Source organism: Monodon monoceros, unplaced genomic scaffold, assembly GCF_005190385.1.
Source record: "Monodon monoceros isolate NGI ecotype Baffin Bay Population unplaced genomic scaffold, NGI_Narwhal_1 Super_Scaffold_18, whole genome shotgun sequence".
In the NCBI taxonomy this organism is placed as follows: Eukaryota; Metazoa; Chordata; class Mammalia; order Artiodactyla; family Monodontidae; genus Monodon; species Monodon monoceros.
This window is the reverse complement of record NW_021703774.1, coordinates 135,198,924-135,218,826: the sequence shown is the minus strand read 5'-3', so window position 1 is coordinate 135,218,826 and position 19,903 is coordinate 135,198,924. Positions and strand designations below refer to the sequence as shown.

The 19,903-nt window shown below is 39.6% G+C and overlaps 1 protein-coding gene across 6 annotated transcripts in view; it reads right to left on the bottom strand.

Moving 5' to 3' along the window:
* USP24 (ubiquitin specific peptidase 24) overlaps positions 1–19,903 on the bottom strand; it is a 150,876-nt gene that overhangs the window by 17,485 nt on the left and 113,488 nt on the right. For 4 of the 6 annotated variants that reach the window (XM_029229986.1, XM_029229991.1, XM_029229988.1 and 1 more), the window contains 15 exons: positions 19,679–19,804; positions 18,947–19,045; positions 17,554–17,636; positions 17,013–17,157; positions 16,664–16,783; positions 16,022–16,242; positions 15,400–15,524; positions 14,195–14,336; positions 12,259–12,409; positions 10,672–10,767; positions 9,892–9,995; positions 9,343–9,456; positions 4,065–4,161; positions 1,606–1,722; positions 1,129–1,221 (listed from right to left, as the gene is read on the bottom strand). In XM_029229986.1, the coding sequence (XP_029085819.1) occupies positions 1,129–1,221; positions 1,606–1,722; positions 4,065–4,161; positions 9,343–9,456; positions 9,892–9,995; positions 10,672–10,767; positions 12,259–12,409; positions 14,195–14,336; positions 15,400–15,524; positions 16,022–16,242; positions 16,664–16,783; positions 17,013–17,157; positions 17,554–17,636; positions 18,947–19,045; positions 19,679–19,804 (1,833 nt within the window). The remainder of the gene's footprint in view (positions 1–1,128; positions 1,222–1,605; positions 1,723–4,064; positions 4,162–9,342; positions 9,457–9,891; positions 9,996–10,671; positions 10,768–12,258; positions 12,410–14,194; positions 14,337–15,399; positions 15,525–16,021; positions 16,243–16,663; positions 16,784–17,012; positions 17,158–17,553; positions 17,637–18,946; positions 19,046–19,678; positions 19,805–19,903) is intronic. The other 2 variants (XM_029229987.1, XM_029229990.1) reach the window with 1 other exon arrangement.

Sequence of the window (19,903 nt, the reverse complement as noted above, 5' to 3'; positions counted from 1 at the left end):
GTGAGGACCAAATGAAACATGAAAGGTAGAATGTTTTCAAACTCGTGTGCTCCATAAATGCAAAACAATATTAATCATACAACATAACACCATTAATTAAATCTTATTTAAATTACAATGAATTTAAATCAATCGCCAGTGTCAGTGGCATCCCTGATAAGGAAAAGCTCGAAGTGAAAAACATATACTGTAAATCTCAACATAACATCAACACACAGAGCACGTCAGTATTTGTTTCTTTAACACTAAAGAGTCACAGCGGCAAGGTGGTATGAGAGGAAGCTGAGAGGAGGCCTAAGTAGCAAGTCTGTCTCCCTTAATAAAGAAAGGAAAGCTTCCCTAGGCAACGCATCACATACAGGGGAAACCAGAGCTTTAGCCCTGTGACCTTGTCAAGGTTGTCACAAGTCACAACTCTTCTGAGCTGTAATTCTTGCCTGAGAATGGCGAGGAAACTGTCTGTTTTACTGAATTGTGAATTTCAGAGGTACAGCACGAAAAGTAACCAGTTCCATAAACAGTATTTACCATTACAGCATGTTCACATTTTGTGTATTTTAAATCTATCAAACAGAAGAAATACAATGATTGGAGAAACACACCAATATAGGAACTCCAAATAGGAGACTCATTTTTTGATATATCTGACCCTATTATCACAAAACCACTTCCCTTTCATTTTCTGAATATGAGTATTACATCTGCAGCAACATCGTTCAGCGTGTAATGGTTCAACTTCACATCTGAATCCTGGCCTGTGACCAGCATCCCGTGTAAGCACGTCCGCCAACGCAGCCTGCTCACAGCCCCAGAGAGCAAGTGGAGGACCCAATGCCACTATTTCTTGAATGCTTTCGAATCCCCCAGGCAGAACCCATCTTTCCTCCTAGGTCATTCAGCACTTTGCATTTTGAGTGATATCCTAGTTAGTCATTCCCACTGGTTACAGCATTTAGAATAAATTCTATGAGGAGGCTGTAAAAATAACTGAACTCCAAAGAATTTTAAAGGCTATGTAGTACTTATACCTGGGCTCTGATGAAATTAATATTTATTCCCTACAAAGAGAAACACTGTGGCTTCCAAAACTGTGGCCACTTCGCTGGGACATATAAAAGTAGGCATTACCTGACTGTTCTGCCGGTTGGCCCCCAGGAGAAAGCTGATCATGTGTCGCAGAGCTGAATGCTTCAGAAGAAGATCTCCGGCCCTAATTCCTTGCTGTCACGAGATATTGAGAATGACAAATTATATTCCTATCCAGACAGAGATCTATTCCAAAAATACAGTTAAATGAGAAGTCTTCAGTGGTCAGTTAAGTTTTTAAATGGTATAATTTACATGTACTTGTTAAAAATCTAACAGCCCTGCAGTGCTGCACAATGGCCCCTAGTTTCAATGCAGACTTCTACTCCAACAGTAAGTAACGATCCCTACGTACACTGGAATTCTTGCAAGTAATATAACTGCACGAATTAAGATTTTTAAGAAGAAACACTCATAAAACCATATCATATAGATCCTATATTGACCAGTCTGAATTTTTTGCACATATAAAATTCCTTTAGACTATCAATCTGCTATATTAGGAAAAAAATCATTTACCTTTTGTACAAAAGTGTTGAACAGGAAAAAGTACTGAGCACAGTTTTTACAATTTTCAGGAACATCTTTATCCAACAGAGCAAGTAGTACCTCCAGTAACTGATGAAGGCTCTTTAACTGATTAGAGGAAAGATGAAATTACATAAAGAAAAAGAGTATAAGACAGACATTTGTAACAGGATTAATCTGAAGTAAATCACCATAAGAACAAAAGGAAAGTCTGATTGATACAATCCAGTCTCAGATTCAGATGGATTTATGCTTTGGAGAGCAAAAACAGAATTATCAATTTGATCTTCCAGGGAAGACTGGTGGAACCGTAGAAATAATTAAAAGAAAAGCCTAGTTTTGTTTCCTAGCTTTCAAACTCAAGGGCACGGTTCTACTGCCTAATCGTCACATTTTCTGCAGAGCCCATTTCTTTCTGTCTCTTAAAAGGCTGGGGGTTTAGAGGTAACATATTTCTGAATCCCTCCCTCCACTATGCTACTTCTTCACATAATCACAGATGCAAAGAATAAAAAACACAGACACAGGCATAGGGGCTAGAAATCAAGCCAATGGAGCAAATGGAGAGCAACAGCCTGACAGAATGACAACGGTAATATCGACTCAACTGTGAACTTACTTGAAAGCCCGCTGACGCCTCATGGAAAGCTTTGAAAAACATTTTATTTGTTTAGAAACCATTTTGGTCATCACATTGCTTCTTCTTTCCCTCCCACCCCAACTGTTTTTGGACAAGTCCCTAGAAATTCATGTGTGATCTGAGAATTAAGACCAGCCTTACTACTCTTTATCAGTTAATTTCCTCTGGAGATGGTTCTCACAGACTTTCGAAATATTCCCATCCATCCTGTCACACTCGTTATATACAGTAAAATCTACCATTTATGTAGCACTTCATTTCAAAGTACTTTACAATATAAAGTGGGTAGCAAGAGGTACCATTTCCATTATGGGGTAAAAATAGACATAAAATACATCAGCTGGATATCAAGTAGAATTTACTGAGGCAAATGGTTTATGTCCTCCACCACTCCCTTCCCTTTCTCCCCACTGCAGCCCTGCCTTTAGAGGTTGGTGGGATGATGCTCTATGGCCTGACCCCATCTGTAGGGAGACTACACTAATTCTGCCTTTATCCTTTGTCCGGGTTTGTACATGGGAGGAAGGAGGAGAGTAAGAAGGTCCTTATGTTAAGTATCTGAGAAAACTTCCACAGGGGTACTTCAGAGCAACGGTATCCTAACTGTCCTAAGGCTGCTCCCAATGACCTATTTGTAAATATTCTGCAACCAGGTAAGGTTTTGCCAAAAATGGTTCTGCTGTTTAAGCTGATCGAAAGCCAATGCCTTAGAGTAAACCTCCACTTCCTTAGGATCCCTGGAACTGAGAGAGACAGTCTTCCTCTAGGTACTCCCTGAAGAGTATATTTGACCTCCTTCTCCATCCTGGATTGAGCGGAGCTCCTGAGCATGTCTGGTCTAACGGTGCACCCCGGCTCAGGACTGCTGAAGGAACTAAGTGCCTGGGTGCCAGGCACTGGGTGTGGATCAAGGGCCTCTTTAAAGGATTGAACAGTAAAGCCAACATCTGAATCTGAAGCAGCAATTCCTAGAATTTGCCTTCAGTTCATTGAGACCCTGCCTCCAGCCAATTTATAAGGAGCTTATAAGGAGCCAATTCGTTCTCAAAACAACATTTTTCAAAGTTTTCCATGTAGTGTCAGCTGTTTGAAACAGCAAACTTGGGAAGTAACTGCTGTATTTGCTAGGACTTCATAACAGACTGTATAATCAGACTCATGTCATTTATGTCCCTAAGACTTAAAATTTGGGGGGACTGAGGATGATAATAAATACCATGGTTTGTTTTAGCACGTGTGGCATTGTGAACCAGAAGAAAATATGTTACAGAAAACATGGTTAAGAAGAAGAAGAAATTCAGAGGAACAGGAACAAGGATTAGGGAATAACGGAGATCAAAGAAGGAACTATTGTGGCCAATGCCCCACATTGGACGGCACTATTTGGTCCGGCTGCCAAATGAAGGTTCGGATCATGAAAATAACTTAGGAGGGAAGAGACAAAGCCAGGGGTGGCTCAAAATGACTGTCGGTCTAGACTAGAGACTCTAGACTCAGGTTGGTCTTAATGCAGAGAGATCGAACACAAACTCTCAAGAGAAGACTCTGAGAAGGAAGTGCTCTAGACAGAAAATCCTGACACAGACCAAAGCAGATCTGAATTCCTAGCCTACCCTGACATCTGGGATCTGAGGAGAGGAGGACAGAATGCCTTCTAGCCTGGCATTTATCAGGAAGTCAGTGCACAGAACGTGTATTTTATGTGGATAATTACCAGACTCTAATCCTAGGCTTTCTTTCTTATTATATGCACTTTAAAACATTTGGTAAAAACAGAATGTGTAAATAACATTTAGAAAACAAGACTGACCTTATCCTGATAAAGCAAGGCACTGTCTAGGGTTTTCTCCAGGATGGTGGCCACAGCGACACGTACTTCTCTCACATTGCACTCCAACAAGAAAATCCTAACATAGAGAGAAACGTGGTGTGAAAAAGCAAGATAGATTTCTATAACCCAACCTTCCCAACATGGTCCCACCTACTGTCCAAGAAAAAAAATACTCCAAGATGTCAGTTCAAGTCTCCTGAGAGCGTCAGCACACACAGGCCCTTGTGAGGGAGGAAGGAGGAGAAAAAGGAAAACAAGACCCTTGAACACAGAAAGTGGATTTTTTCCTGTTTCTTCTTCCTCTAAGATGAGTATCTGTATAAATGTAAATTCAGACTTCAAGAGCTATACAAGCAAAGAACCTAAAATTTTATAAGTTCTGTTCACTCAGGAGTAGTTCTCCCTGGCACCCCTTCAATGTCTCAGAATAAGACGTAAGTTCAAAGTTCTGAGTCGACACAGCACCTCCCAATCCCCCTGTGCACCTGGTGTTTCCATCCTTTCACTTTCCTCTCCTCTTCCCTCCCAACGTTTACTTATTTCTCAGTCCTCTCGGAAGCATGTGAGGCTGAAAAGGTCCTGCTTCCTTCCTTTCTTCTTCTTCTATGATGATGGTGATGATGACGATGACAGCAGTTTTAAGGTTTGTCAGCCACGTCCATCATATTTGGCACACCCAGTGTTACACTGGGATACTACACTGCCCGCTGCAAAGGCACGACCCAATCCAATCCTCCACACCACCAGGGCGGTAGAGGCAGCAGCCTCAGATGTGGCGGAGGGCACGGTCAGGCAGAAACATCTGCTCCCTGGTGCCGGGCAGTGGTGGTAACTACCTGAGAGCAACTAGGTAACTGCATGCTTCCCCACAGTCAGCTTTTCTTTCTCTGTTTCACACACGCACCCTGACACGACAACCCATATTATAATCAGCACAGTGAAAACTTACCTATCGTTTCTAATATCTCTTAACAGAAAAGTCTCATTGTTCCATGAGCAAGATTTAATATAACAGAATTTTGATGACCCAAGGCAAAGCTGTCCTGAGGCATTCTTTCAGGTCACAGCAGTGAAAGCTGCTCTGGTCCCTGTCTGAGGGCAGCATTTGCTGACAGCCCTGCCCTCCTTCTCCCCACAGGAAGATGACAGTGGAGCTTTCTGAAGCCACTTCACTTCTGCTCATTGCACGTAACTGTCAATGCTCAGCATTAGCTACCTCATGTGAACCTGACACAAGGCTCTGTTCAACATCCACTAAGATTCTAAGTGGCAACTCCAGGCAAGTTTAAAAGATAACAAGTACTCTTGCAATATTTAGCTCTAGATGTCTGATCAGATTTAGGTACAATTCTTCTGGAAAGAATATCTACAGGGGGTGCTCCACATTTCCTATTACAGACATTAGGAAGCATCGTGAGAATGCAAACCCAGAATATGGGCACTTCTACAGGACTAATGACCTGTCTCACGCCAGTTAAATGGCATGACAGAAAAGGTGGTGGGGAAACGGAACAATTACAGATTAAAAGAACCTTAAGAAACATACAAACCAAATGGAGACCAAATGGAGCTCATTTGGAGCCTGATTTGTACAAATTCAATGGTAAAATGACACTTTTGAGACATCTGGGGAAATCTGAACATGGACTGGGTACAGGATGATAGGAAGGAATTACTATCATTTTTGTTTAGAGTGATGATGGTGAAGCACTTATTTTTTTTTTTAAACTTAACCTGTTAGAGATACATGCTGAAAAATTTATAGTGAAATTACATGATGTCTGAAATTTACTTTAAAATATTTCAGAGGATAAAAGAAAAGTATGCATGTGAGCGTGTGTGGGAATTGGGATAAGCAAACAAGACTGGCCAAATGCTGACAACTCAAGCTGGGGATGGGTACAGGAGAGGGTTCGTTATTCTGTCGACTTTAGAGTATGTTTAAAAATTTCCACAATATAAAAAAAATTTTAAAGATGTAAAGTGCCCTTCATGTTAGTAGTTTTAATTGCTTTAGATCAATTTGCAAGCATTATTTGCTACTAATTTAATTTTTTACACTTATAATTACATTTAAAAATTGTCCCGCGAAAGGACTACAGAGGGGCTAATCTGAGAGACAACAGCCTCTTTACATGCACAGTTACTGAGGTATTACTACAGTGTATGTTTATTTTTTAGTTGTACCAATGACAACTTAAGCTATCTTAAAAGTTCTAAAGAAATAAGTAATTAGAGAAAGGAGAATATTAATTCGATAATGATGAGTAATTGGGCTTTATAAAGAAAGAGACAAAATATAATAAACTTTACCAGGAACATTTAGATTAGGTAATTCACTAGATTCTTTACCATTAGGAATTCAAAGAAACCAAATCATACTACCAAAGGAAGTTACTGTAAATAGAGCTGCAATGAACATTGTGGTACATGACTCTTTTTGAATTATGGTTTTCTCAGGGTATATGCCCAGTAGTGGGATTGCTGGGTCACATGGTAGTTCTATATGTAGTTTTTTAAGGAACCTCCATACTGTTCTCCATAGTGGCTGTATCAATTTACGTTCCCACCAACAGTGCAAGAGGGTTCCCTTTTCTCCACACCTGCTCCAGCATTTATTGTTTCTAGAATTTTTGATGATGGCCATTCTGACTGCTGTGAGATGATATCTCATCGTAGTTTTGATTTGCATTTCTCTAATGATTAATGATGTTGAGCATTCTTTCATGTGTTTGTTGGCAATCTGTATATCTTCTTTGGAGAAATGTCTATTTAGGTCTTCTGCCCATTTTTGGATTGGGTTGTTTGTTTTTTTGTTATTGAGCTGCATGAGCTGCTTGTAAATTTTGGAGATTAATCCTTTGTCAGTTGCTTTATTTGCAAATATTTTCATTGAAGCTCTATGTACAATAGCCAGGACATGGAAGCAACCTAAGTGTCCATCAACAGATGAATGGATAGAGAAGATGTGGCACATATGTACAATGGAATATTACTCAGCCACAAAAAGAAACGAAATTGAGTTATCTGTAGTGAGGTGGATGGACCTAGAGTCTGTCATGCAGAGTGAAGTAAGTCAGAAAGAGAAAAACAAATACTGTATGCTAACACATATATATGGAATCTAAGAAAAAAAAAAAAGGTCATGAAGAACCTAGGGGTAAGACAGGAATAAAGACACAGACCTACTAGAGCATGGACTTGAGGATATGGGGAGGGGGAAGGGTAAGCTGTGACAAAGTGAGAGAGTGGCATGGACATATATACCCTACCAAACGTAAAATACGTAGCTAGTGGGAAGTAGCCGCATAGCACAGGGAGATCAGCTAGGTGGTTTGTGACCACCTAGAGGGTTGGGATAGGGAAGGTGGGAAGGAGGGAGATGCAAGAGGGAAGAGATATGGGAACATATGAATATGTATAGCTGATTCACTTTGTTGTAGAGCAGAAACTAACATGCCATTGTAAAGCAATTATACTCTAATAAAGATGTTAAAAAAAAACAAAAACAAAGGAAGTTACTGAGTTTCTCTGGAGATATTTAAGAGCGAGCCTGCTTGATGGTAAACTAAATATTTTGCCATGTTCCTTTCAAATGGATGATGATTCTATGACGTTCTACTGCTTAACACAATACTCAGGAGTCCTAATGGGAAGATATTTTGGAATTAAGCTGGAAAAATGGGTGAAAGGTTATTTTTAATGCAAACTCTAAAGGGACAGGCAAAAACACTTCAAAGAAATGTTTATCTGTTCTCTCTTTATGAACTGTATGCATGTATTCATGCACAAATACGTGAGCACTTAATGCAGGGAACCAAACGGAGTAGCTTCTGCCCGTCAGGAAGCTGAAGTTTAGCGGAGGAGACAGAGCAAACAACAGGGCAGATCTACTTTAAATTGGGTGGCCCTTGCCATCTGATGGATGAGAAGGTGCTTTCTATGCAAAGAGTAGAGGGGAGACTTTCAAATGGAGGGAATAACTGGCAAAAAGGTCTTTAGGCAGGACAAAAAGCTTCGTGTGTTCAAGGAATCAACAATCAGGTGAATGATAAGCCAGGTGGAAAGTGAAACACACAGGCAAAGCCCATACTCAAGTGAGGCCTTTTGTATTACATTATGGCAAAGATTTTGGATTTTATTATAAGTGCAGTGAGAATCCACTGAAGAATTTTTAAGCAGAGAAGTAACATAATCTAATTTGTTTCAAAAGAACCCTTTTGTTGCTGTATGAGGTACACTGGAGGAGGCAGAGGTGGAGATACCAAGCAGGCCGGTGAATGAATGTCTGAAGCTCAGACCTCAAGATGAAGGGGATACGGGACCAGGAGTTTCAATTAGATCTTAACTTGCCGCCGCACGACGATCTCCCTTTGGGAAGGGACTTGCATTTCTGAATTCCTTGTTGTCTGTTTTAAGTTGAGAGATCCAGAGCATATTTGCATGCTGACAGAAGTGACCCAGTAGAAAACTCTGGAAGGTAAAGACGCCAACTTCCTTGAGAAGCTTTGCTCATGTAGAGAGATTCACTTTGAGAGGAGAGAGGATGCTTCCTCCACTATATCAGGAGGAAAGGAGAAGATGGGAACAGACTGGTTGGTGTGCAACTTGGGGCGGGGCGGGGGGGCTTCACCTGTGCTGGGGTGAAGGCTGAGGCAAGGCCACTGGCTAGCAGTGGGTGAGCCCGCTCGGCACGCCCGAGAGGCATGGGGCAAGCTGCGGCAGAGGGAGGGGAGCGGCCACTGGGGATAAAGCAGCCTGGCCACTGACAGATCAAGGTGCTCGCTGAGTCCCCCACATCGATGCTGAACTCTCCGAGGATAAGAGAATAAGGAGCAAGGTGTAAACATTCACAGTGATCGGGCCTTCTTGAAAAATCCAATTACTTTTGTATTATAGATATGTAGGTAAATATACGATCATGGTATATTTGCCACACTATCATGCTATCAAAAACTTCTTGAAAAATAATATTTTAGCCAGAATCCAAACATATTAGCAATACTGTGGTCTTACTGTATAACCCAGGATGGCTGATCTTTACTTGCCACCAGACTGTGAGTCCGAGGGAAGAGATTTGTATTTTGGAATCCCCTGAGCAACAGCAGTTGCCTGTGAGTGCCTGGTTACCTGCTTAGAATTGATTCCAACCAGAAAAAGAATTTCAAGTTGAAATAAAAAGAGTTATGAGAAGCTTCAGCTCTAAATCACTGGAAGAGACACACATTTCTTTTAACTGAAAGATACTGACACTTACTTTATCAATTCTCGTCCTTCAGAACTAATAAAATATTCAACCAGCCACTGACAAGCATCAAAACTTTTTGAAAGTAATGCTTCAATAGTGGCAATCCATTCTTCAGTGTCAACCCTTTAAAAAAGCAAAGACAGCGATGTTAGACAGCCCAGCAAATAACTCCATGGAATGTCGCTCATTTTTTTTTATTTAAAAAAATTTTTTTTGGGGGGGGTGGGGTGGAGGATAAGTAATGTACTCAATGACTGCTGGACTAACATGGATAGTCAGTTCAACCCCCATATCTGGATATGACTTTTCCCAATTTCTAAAGACATATAGCATTTACACCACAGTTCTTTTTCTGTTTTGTCCATCTTTCCTACTGAATTAGAAATACCTTAAAAATAGGAACCCATATTTTAATCATCTGGGTGTATTAGGTAGTTGCCTTCAACTACCTAAAACAATGTTTTGAATTTTTAAGTGTTTGAATGAATTCATAAATTCAACTTTAATTTAATTAATGTCTTTTGTCACAACAGACTATCAAAATGTGTCACCTCTTACCTGAGTTTTTTCTTTGTCCGTAGATAAGTTTGAAAAAGGAACTGAATGGCAAGCTGTAAGCTCACCTTTGCCATGCAAGGATAGTACGGATGCTTTAATTTAGTCTACAAGAGAGGGAGAAAAAAGACAGGCTATTCTTCACTGAAGTTTTATAGATTATTATGCATTGTTACGGACTGAATAATGAGATATATATAAAATAAATACTAGTAAGAAAACTCCAGCCAGTTCGTAATAGAAAATGTTGCAGTTAAATTTTAAAAAGATTAAGAAAAGGTATCTCCTTCATTTCTTTTATGAAGCCTTCTCAAAATAGAGCCTTCAGACCACAGCATGTTAATTAAGCTACCAACAGACTAAGAAAGTCTTCCCCTTACTGGCAAACTGTGATCATGGTGCTCAAGAAAAAGAAGCACTTAGAAGCTGATTTTGAGTCTGGTAACATCTGATTACGAATTGGGAATAATTAATCTCCTCATAGCCCAATATCCGTTTACATCACCTATGGCTACTCTTAAATTTTTTATAAAATATAACAAGAGCACTTAAAAAAGCCAGTAAGTAGAAACCCACACTCATTCACAATCTGCATTATACATTCTGAATACTGCCTGTATTTTAGTATCACCCATTAAGTGACCCATTTGTGGGAATTTTTTTTGGCATTTAATCTAAATGCTAACAAGTGAGAGTGAGGGTGAGTCACTGAATGCTTTAGTGGAAAGATATTTAACTATGATCCTTTCTAATTTGTTTAGTAACAATCCAACTAGTACTTACAGCATTCAATGATGCTAAAGACAAAACAAAACTGAAATAATCACTACTGTACACATCTCTATTCTTCATAAACTTGAGGTTTTCATCTCTCACCATCTATAAAAGAAAATTGGTAATTATTTTTAAGAAACAGGGTAAATTATTCAGTGTGGAGAAGACATTTTTACTGATATGTTAGGTAAAATGGGTTCATAAAAACACTTCTCTCAAGCCTTCAAATTTTTAAAAAGGAGAGAGGAAATACTTCCTTTCAAAGATAAGAAGTTGTAAAAAGGTGAATTATGATTCATTAAACCAAATTCTTCTGGGAAATTCAGGAAGACCACCATGTGAAGGACAACTGAATTCTAACCTGTTAATCTGAGTGGAAAGGGACAATGAGAGCTTTCCCAAGTACAACCAACCCCATGCTCTCTGTGTATCGGATGCTCAATTCTCTCTCTCTCACTCAATCAAAGACTCCATATTTTTCTTAAATCTTTTGATTCTGGCTACTTAGCTTTTGATTACTTAGTGTATAAAGTCTGGACTGGGCAGTTGGACAGTCTGAATTTAAATCCTGGCTCTGTGACATTGGCAGATCATTTCTCTTTCCTAAGCCTTTTCTCCTTTTCATCTGAAAAATGGGAATAAAACCTGGTACTCCACAAGAGTGTTTTAAGAATTAGGGATTTGTTTAAGCACGTAGCACAGAGTAGGTATTCAATAACTAACGGTCTTCACTGTTATATTGGTTTTACCCAAAGCTTATGAACCTTATTTTTCTCTCCAGATTCAATAAATTTCAGCAATGTGTTTCTGCACTGCCCACTCCCTCCCTGTTTTTTTTTTTTTTTTTAAGATGTTGGGGGTAGGAGTTTATTTATTAATTAATTAATTTATTTTTGCTGTGTTGGGTCTTCATTTCTGTGTGAGGGCTTTCTCTAGTTGTGGCAAGTGGGGGCCACTCTTCATCACGGTGCGCGGGCCTCTCACTATCGCAGCCTCTCTTGTTGCAGAGCGCAGGCTCCAGACGCGCAGGCTCAGTAGTTGTGGCTCACGGGCCTAGTTGCTCCGCGGCATGTGGGATCCTCCCAGACCAGGGCTCGAACCCGTGTCCCCTGCATTAGCAGGCAGATTCTCAACCACTGCGCCACCAGGGAAGCCCCCCTCCCCCTTGTTTATGTGGGGCATCACACAGCAGGTCAGTGACAGCCCTGGCCAATCTTGAGTCTGTTGCCACCTCTGTGACAAGGTGGGTCAGAAGACGTGGCGCTAGAGGTACAACTACGTCCACAAGAAGGCTGGCAGGAGTAGTTCTGGACCCATGAGATAGATTTTGACATTTATCTGGATTTTATCCCTTAGAACTTTTTTTTTTGTTTTTTTGCGGTACGTTGGCCTCTCACTGTTGTGGCCTCTCCCGTTGCGGAGCACAGGCTCCGGACGCACAGGCTCAGCGGCCATGGCTCACAGGCCCAGCCGCTCCACGGCATGTGGGATCTTCCCGGACTGGGGGACGAACCCGTGTCCCCTGCATTGGCAGGCGGACTTTCAACCACTGCATCACCAGGGAAGCCCCCTTAGAACTTTTTATACAGTTCTTACCTGGTATATGCGAACAGGCATCTTCTCCACAAATAGTCCTTTCTTCTCACCCTTTTTAACCAGCTTGGTTAGAATAGAGAGCCGGTCATTGTTAGGCCTATGGGGCCGAGGAGATGACTGAGGTGAAATTTCTGGTGAAGATGGTGCTGACCTAAGAGATGGAATCAGAAAAGTGTTTGTCTAGAATAAAATAGCTATTGTTTTAGTAGTTTGCTAAAACCGGATAAACTTAACATAAACAGGGTATTAGACTTAAACTGTATACTTTCCTGATCTAATGTATTAAAATGCAAATTCACAGAAAACAGGACCTTTAAAAAAACTTTTCAGACAGTGCTGGTACAGTATTTACTGGGTTGGCCAAAAGGTTGGTTCGTTTTTTTTCCGTAAGATGGCTCTAGTAGCACTTGGTTGTCTTTAACTTCATTCAGAAAAATTTTATTAGACTGTATGTGACAGCTGTCAGATCAGAGTGCACTAAAAAAAAGACTTATCAAAATTGGTGAAAATTTTTGTGTAGCCATTTTAATATTTAAGATGGAAGAAAAAAAGCAACATTTTTGGCAAATTATGCTTTATTATTTCAAGAAAGGTAAAAAAAAGCAACTGAAATGCAAAAAAAAGATGTGTGCAGTGTATGGAGAAGGTGCTGCGACTGATCGAACATGTCAAAAGTGGTTTGCAAAGTTTCATGCTGGAAATTTCTCGCCGGACGATGCTCCACGGTTGGGGAGACCAGCTGAAGTTGACAGCAATCCAATCGAGACATTAATTGAGAACAATCAACATTCTACCATGCGGGAGATAGCCGACATGCTCAAAATATCCAAATCAAGCGTTGAAAATCATTTGCACCAGCTGGGTTATGTGAATTGCTTTGATGTTTGGGTTCCACGTAAGTTAAGCGAAAAAAAACCTTCTTGACCATATTTCCACATGCGATTCTCTACTTAAATGTAATGAAAACATTACGTTTTTAAAACAAATTGTGACGGGTGATGCAAAGTGGATACTGTACAATAACGTGGAACGGAAGAGATCCCGGGGCAAGCGAAACGAACCACCACCAACCACACCAAAGGATGGTCTTCATCCAAAGAAGGTGATGTTGTGTATATGGTGGGATTGGAAGGGAGTCCTCTATTATGAGCTCCTTCAGGAAAACCAAACGATTAATTCCAACAAATACTGCTCCCAATTAGACCAACTAAAAGCAGCACTCGACAAAAAGCATCCAGAATTAGCCAACATAAAACGCATAATCTTCCATCAGGATAACACAAGACTGCATGTTTCTTTGATGACCAGGCAAAAACTGTTACAGCTTGGCTGGGAAGTTTTGATTCATCCGCCGTATTCACCAGACTTTGCACCTTTGGATTTCCATTTATTTCGGTCTTTACAAAATTCTCTTAATGGAAAAAATGTCAACTCCCTGGAAGACTGTAAAAGGCACCTGGAACAGTTCTTTTCTCAAAAAGATAAAAAGTTTTGGGAAGATGGAATTATGAATTTGCCTGAAAAATGGCGGAAGATAGTGGAACAAAAGGGTGAATACATTATTCAATAAAGTTCTTGGTGAAAATAAAAAATGTGTCTTTTATTTTTACTTAAAAACTGAAGGCACTTTTTGGCCAACCCCAAACTATGCACTGGACATAAAGTGTACTCAATAAATGAGATTTTTTTAAAAATCTCTATTCTAGGATAAAATAATTTCTATGCATGTTTCTGAAAACAAAATAACTTCTTGCCAAGGAAATAATGACCAGGTAGCAGCAAGAAGAAAGAAAAGGGGTAGTGGGATTTACTTATTTTCTTTTTAGAATTTCTCTCTAGCTTAGCTAATTACCCTTAAATCCCAAACAGCATACTCTGAAGATCATGGTATCACCTACTGCAATCACACAGCAAATTACACAGAGGAGAAACTCACAGAGAGAGGTCCTCAGCTTCCTGCCGCACAACGCTGACTCGACTTTTCTTTGGTAACACAGGGGAGTTCTGATCAGACACTCTTTGGTAGAAGAGCATATAGGCGTTCCAGTATCTTCGGCGTACATCAGTATATGGGTTCGCTTCATAACGAGACAATAAGAAAAATCTCTTTGTAAATAAAAAAGGGTTTGTTTTTTTTTTTGTCTTGACAATCTATATAACAAAGGACCCACAAATCCAGCAAGTAATTACTTACTAAATTTGTTAAATGGAAAGCGTAAGTGAAGTGTGTGTCTTTTTAGAGCACTGCTTAAAATCACTCCGAAGGTGATGCAGAGGGGCAGAGAGTAAGGAGTTGTATGGTAGCAGAGTAGGGGAAAGAAGGTAAACATTCCGAGGCATGTGGAAATTTAATCAAAAGGCAAGTAACATTTAAAAATAAATTCTGTGGCATAGGATGGGATTATAATTGGCCTCACTTAACCATTTCTGCATAGAAGAGCCAAATTCAGGTAAATTTTGGCAATGACACTATGTTCAGCTAATAAAGGTTACTACCATTAGATGCATGACTACCATGGTCTGGTGTCAAAATCTAACATTGTGGATCTCATACAGGTGGAAAAATTTAAATGCCCCTAGAGTATTTCAAAATCAGGTTTCAAAAATGTCAAGGTCTCTGAAAAATATTTCTTCTTCAAATAGCAAATTCTGATGGGATTCTGTGATGTACTTTTCCTTATATTTTTTCTCCTGGGGGTAGAGTTGTGGAAAGATTCCTTTACCACACTGCATAACAAATAAGGTTTTAAAAACACAGGTGCTAGAAATGTCTTCTCCATTAATCACACCTCTACATAAGTGAAAAGGAAATTTGAAAATTTTAGTGGACGGCTACTTCTGAAACTATTTTTAAGGTTGAAATTCTTTCAAGTTGTTCTTTAATATTCATTTCTTCCATTTAACTCACCCCCCCATCCCAGGGCTGTTGTAAGGAATTATTTAAAAAGAATTCTGTAAGCAGCTTGAACCTTTTCACCCTGGCTATCAAGGAGTTTGTGGATCTACATGGCGAGAGCAGTAGTATGTAAAAAAAGTAAAATCTTTTCTAGTTTTATATAAAAAATACTGCTTCCAATTTGATAGAAAACTATAAATTAAGAAAATAAAACTAATGGAAAATATACATTTGCAAATACTTACTTTGATCATAAACTTTTGGTCTATATTCCCCTCCAAAGCATTCGTACTCTAGAGTCTCATCATTTAGGTCAAATTCTTCTATAACTGTGTCATTAAATTTATACCACTTTCCTTTTCCACATCCCCTAGAGCACAGATTTGATAAAATAAATATTATGAAGTTACAAATCAAACATCCCCATCCCCAGCATTTATCTCTATGTATTGTCTACAAATACAGCAGGTAATTACCATTTGAAAACACCTAAGAAAAATATAGCAACAGTTACTTCAATTTCTTAAACAACTTTTCAAATTGAAGGGATAAAACAATTGCAACAAGTTTTAAAAATCCAATATGAAATAAGATCAAAGAACAATGTGAAAGCTTCTTTGCACCGTAATGATAAGTGTGGATGACAAAGTAGGGCAGAGAGAGCAGAGGGGAGATACAGGCGGGGCAGGGGGAGCGGAGGAGGGATATAGGAGGGCAGGGGGAGTGGAGGAGGGATACAGGAGGGCAGAGAATGCATACAAAAGACATAGGAGGATAGGGGTAGCAGAGGAGAGGTACGGCAGGGCAGGGAATGGAGGAGAGACTACTGGAAGGGTGGAGTGAGGGAGCGGTACGAGAACCCCTTACCGCCTGTCCTTGATGAAGGAATAGTAGTGGCCTGCATGTGCCTGCCCACTATGTACAATGACGCCGACAAGTTCGTAGTTTTCTGTGAGGGCAACTTTTTTTCGTGGAGATCCTCCACCTCCCTGATCCATATTTCGCCCGTTTTCACCAACTTCCGAAGATGAATCTTGGCGAGCCATTCCTGAAACTGTGTAAGGCTCCATGTTTAGCATCCAGGGAAACTATTTAAAAAGCAAAAAGAGCACATTAATGTTGGTTAGTAACATATAGGGTCACAGCCAGTTAAGTCTGTACAAAGAAGAGGGATGTGTTTTTCTAATTTAAGCTGGGACTGCCCTCCAATTCAAGTACACAACTTCAGAATGGCTGAAAAGTCTAGGAAGGTTTAAGCAGTCTCCTGCTTGAGCAGTAAGGAAAGGATTTCACTTCATAGCTGTCACAGGATGCCTTCTAGAAATGAGGGTTACTGTCTAGAGACCTGCCGGCACCACTAGCAGCCACTGCTTAAGACGAGGGGCTGTGCACCTCTCAGAATGCCGAGGCCACAGCCTTTCACACTGCAGATGAAAATATAAAAAGGAGACAATAAAGGGAGTACAGTAATAATGGTGATTAAAAAACCAAGGAAAAAAAATAAGTTACCCGTATCTGTTCATCATATTTAATGGAGCGTCCACTCTCCCAGTCAAATCCAAATCTCATCAGGTGGATGACCAAGACACTAGGTAACGACTTAATACAGGTCCTTTTCACTGTTGTTCTCTAAAGAGAGGCAAAACCCAATTATCTCCATTGAGACAATAAAATAACAAAGTAATTAATATGAAGGTCACAGATTTCTACAGGGCTTTCCCATCTCTGTGAACACAAGTCATGACACAATTTAATGGCAGTAACAATAGGAGCTTAATATTGATCTTACATAAAACATAAAGACGAAGTCCATGAATGACAAATTAATCTTGTGTTTTGAAAAGGGCAAATGTAATACCTTTTCTTTACACTTTTCACAGTAATATGCATTACTTCCCTCTAGAACTTCTCCTCTAACAAACTGGTCCAAAGAAATTTCCAAACTCTGACAGGAAGTAACTCCTAGATTGAGAGCCATGAAAGCTTCCTCACGCTCATATCTGCTTAGGAAATAATAGAAACACCATATCAGCAATGGAATTTAAAAATCTTGAAATTACCACAATACTTGAGATTGAACACAGAACTATTGATACATTCCTAATCACTATAATTAACACACACCTTCTTCTCATCCTTCTAAAAGTATACTAAATAAAAATGCCAATTTTTGACCACTTAGAATTGCTTAAAATTATGAATTTCAACAAAGAAATTGTAGAAATAGAAATTAATTCCCTGGAAATTTCCCCAAAGAAATTTAATTCAATAAACATTTATAGATCCATTAGGAGATATATCTGCAAACCTCTCAATGAATAAAAAATTTACAACATTCTAGAAGAATCATTTAAAAATGATGGTGATTATTTTCTGATGTCAGTGTTATCTTCACTAACCTGTGAGGACAGTCTTTACAGATCTTCTGATCAGAATAGATGCCCTGAAAAGTATTCTTAAAAATTTGGTCTCTCCCCATTTTCTGTTGAAATAAAAAGTTAAAATTTTAGTTGATGCCTCTAGAACTTTTAGGTTGTTTATACAGAATTTTACTTAGACCTGAGGTAAAGCATAGATTTTAATTTAACCAACAAAATAAAACAAGTCAGCTTGGTAGTTTAAGCTGGGAACTAATGAAAGAATTATAACCCATGAGACCCGCTGCCAGAGTAATGCAAATGATCAGAAAAGGAAGAGGAGTGCCGTCAGCCACACTGATGACAGGATTCAGAAGGATTCAGATGATCCATGATGATCCCGAATCCTTCTCCCCTTGCCACAATTACCAAGCTAGGAGTAACTCTCCATGATCTTTTCTTTTTTCTTGTGGATAGAATGCTACAAATTTACAAGTTATTTTTATTTATTTTTTTGGCTGCGCTGTGCAGGTTTCGAGATCTTAGTTCCCCAACCAGGGATCGAACCCGTGCCCCCTGCAGTGGAAGTATGGAAGTCCTAACCACTGGACTGCCAGGGAAGTCCCTATAGGTTATTATTATTATTTTTTCCCAGTTGTGCCGGGTCTTAGTTGCGGCAGGTGGGCTCCTTAGCTGTGGCTCACTGGCTCCTTAGTTGTGGATCGCCAGCTCCTTAGTTGTGGCATGCTAACTCTTAGTTGCAGCATGCATGTGGGATCTAGTTCCCCGACCAGGGATTGAACCCGTGCCCCCTGCAGCAGAAGTGTGGAGTCCTAACCACTGGACCGTGAGGGAAGTCCCTATGAGTTATTTTTTTAAAAAGAAATGGATAACTTGTGCCTACTGAGAGGAGAGGCAAATGCTGGCAGTGATGGGAGGCTGTCTGTATCTTAGAAGGCAATACCACTTAGGAAGTTTGTGACACATTTTCCTGGGTAGAGGTAGAAAGCTTTGGGTCGCACAACCACAAACAACTTTTGAACCTGGTCCTTTTGTACCCTTTGACAAAGCAAAACAGCTCTGCACGGGGCCTTCAGTTCACCGGTGACAGCAGCACTCCTCTGAGGCCAGGTTACTTCAATGCAGACACAGAGCGTGTAGCTACAAATGGTTATCATTATGGGGTATAGCTTAAGAGTTACATACTTTATCAAGTGTCAGATGAATTAAGAAGAAAATGAATCTATAATCTATAGTGTTCTGTATATGTTTTGATATTCAAACCCAGAAGAAATGAATTACTCTTGTGGTATTAAAGATGATCACTTTCTGATTTGTCAGTTTCATAGTAATCCCAAATCCTAAACCACTGCTCTCATGTTACAGAGTTTGAGGGAGTCAGAGGGAGTTAGAGGGAAAATGAAACTTTTTCTACCTTGAGATATTCATCCATCTGATCGATGAGACTGGTGAAGAATTCATATGCATCCTGTTGTTCTCTCACATAAAGTTCTTTGTTCCACATCTTGAAAATCTATGTAACAAGAATTAAATATGTTGTTACAGGAAAAGTAGCAATTTCTGAATATGGTAGAAAAGGAAAATGAAAGAGTCCTTAAATGCTTCTAAAAACCAAGTTTACTATTAGGGTATAAAAGTTTTTACTGACGTGAGATTAGCTTGCATTCAGCCATCTATGTTTTTCCTCGGTCCCTTTATACTAAGTCTATGAAATCATAGAGGGTGAGATCTAAGGCCAGGGAACAGAGTTTCTCTCTTAGAAACTAACCAACCTATAGGGGAAAATATAAGGTAAAACATAGTAAAGCAATGTTTTGGAAGAATGGTCTTTATTTAGAGGTATTAGTGAAATTGGCATAAATTCAGAGCAATAATTTGAACAAATATTTCAAACAGCTAAATAAGAATGCGAAATAGTCAAAACATTTAAGATTAGCAAAACCCTAGAAATTATAAATGACTATTCTCAACATTCTAATCACTTGACTCAAGCTTCAATGCCAATAAGAATGGTATAGACATTTCTTCTATAGGTGCTTGGCAATGGGATTAGTCTAGAGTCAATAAACAAGACACTAGAGAAAGAATGCAGCCACACTCCAAATACCTAACACCCTTCAATCTAAAGAGTTACTGGGTAAAATACCTTCCAGAAGTTCTCAGGTACATAGTACTGCAGCTTGCTTTCCATCAAATGCCCAAAGAGAGACTGCACTTGGTAGAATACACTATCGTCTGGATTGTCCGTGTCATCATCCACTGAAAGTAATGACTAAAAAGAAATGAACTGTATTAAATTAGAAATATTCAACTGCTTTCAGAAAATCTTGACTTCTGTATGTGTGAGTACCCATGCTCCTTCAGAATGGTA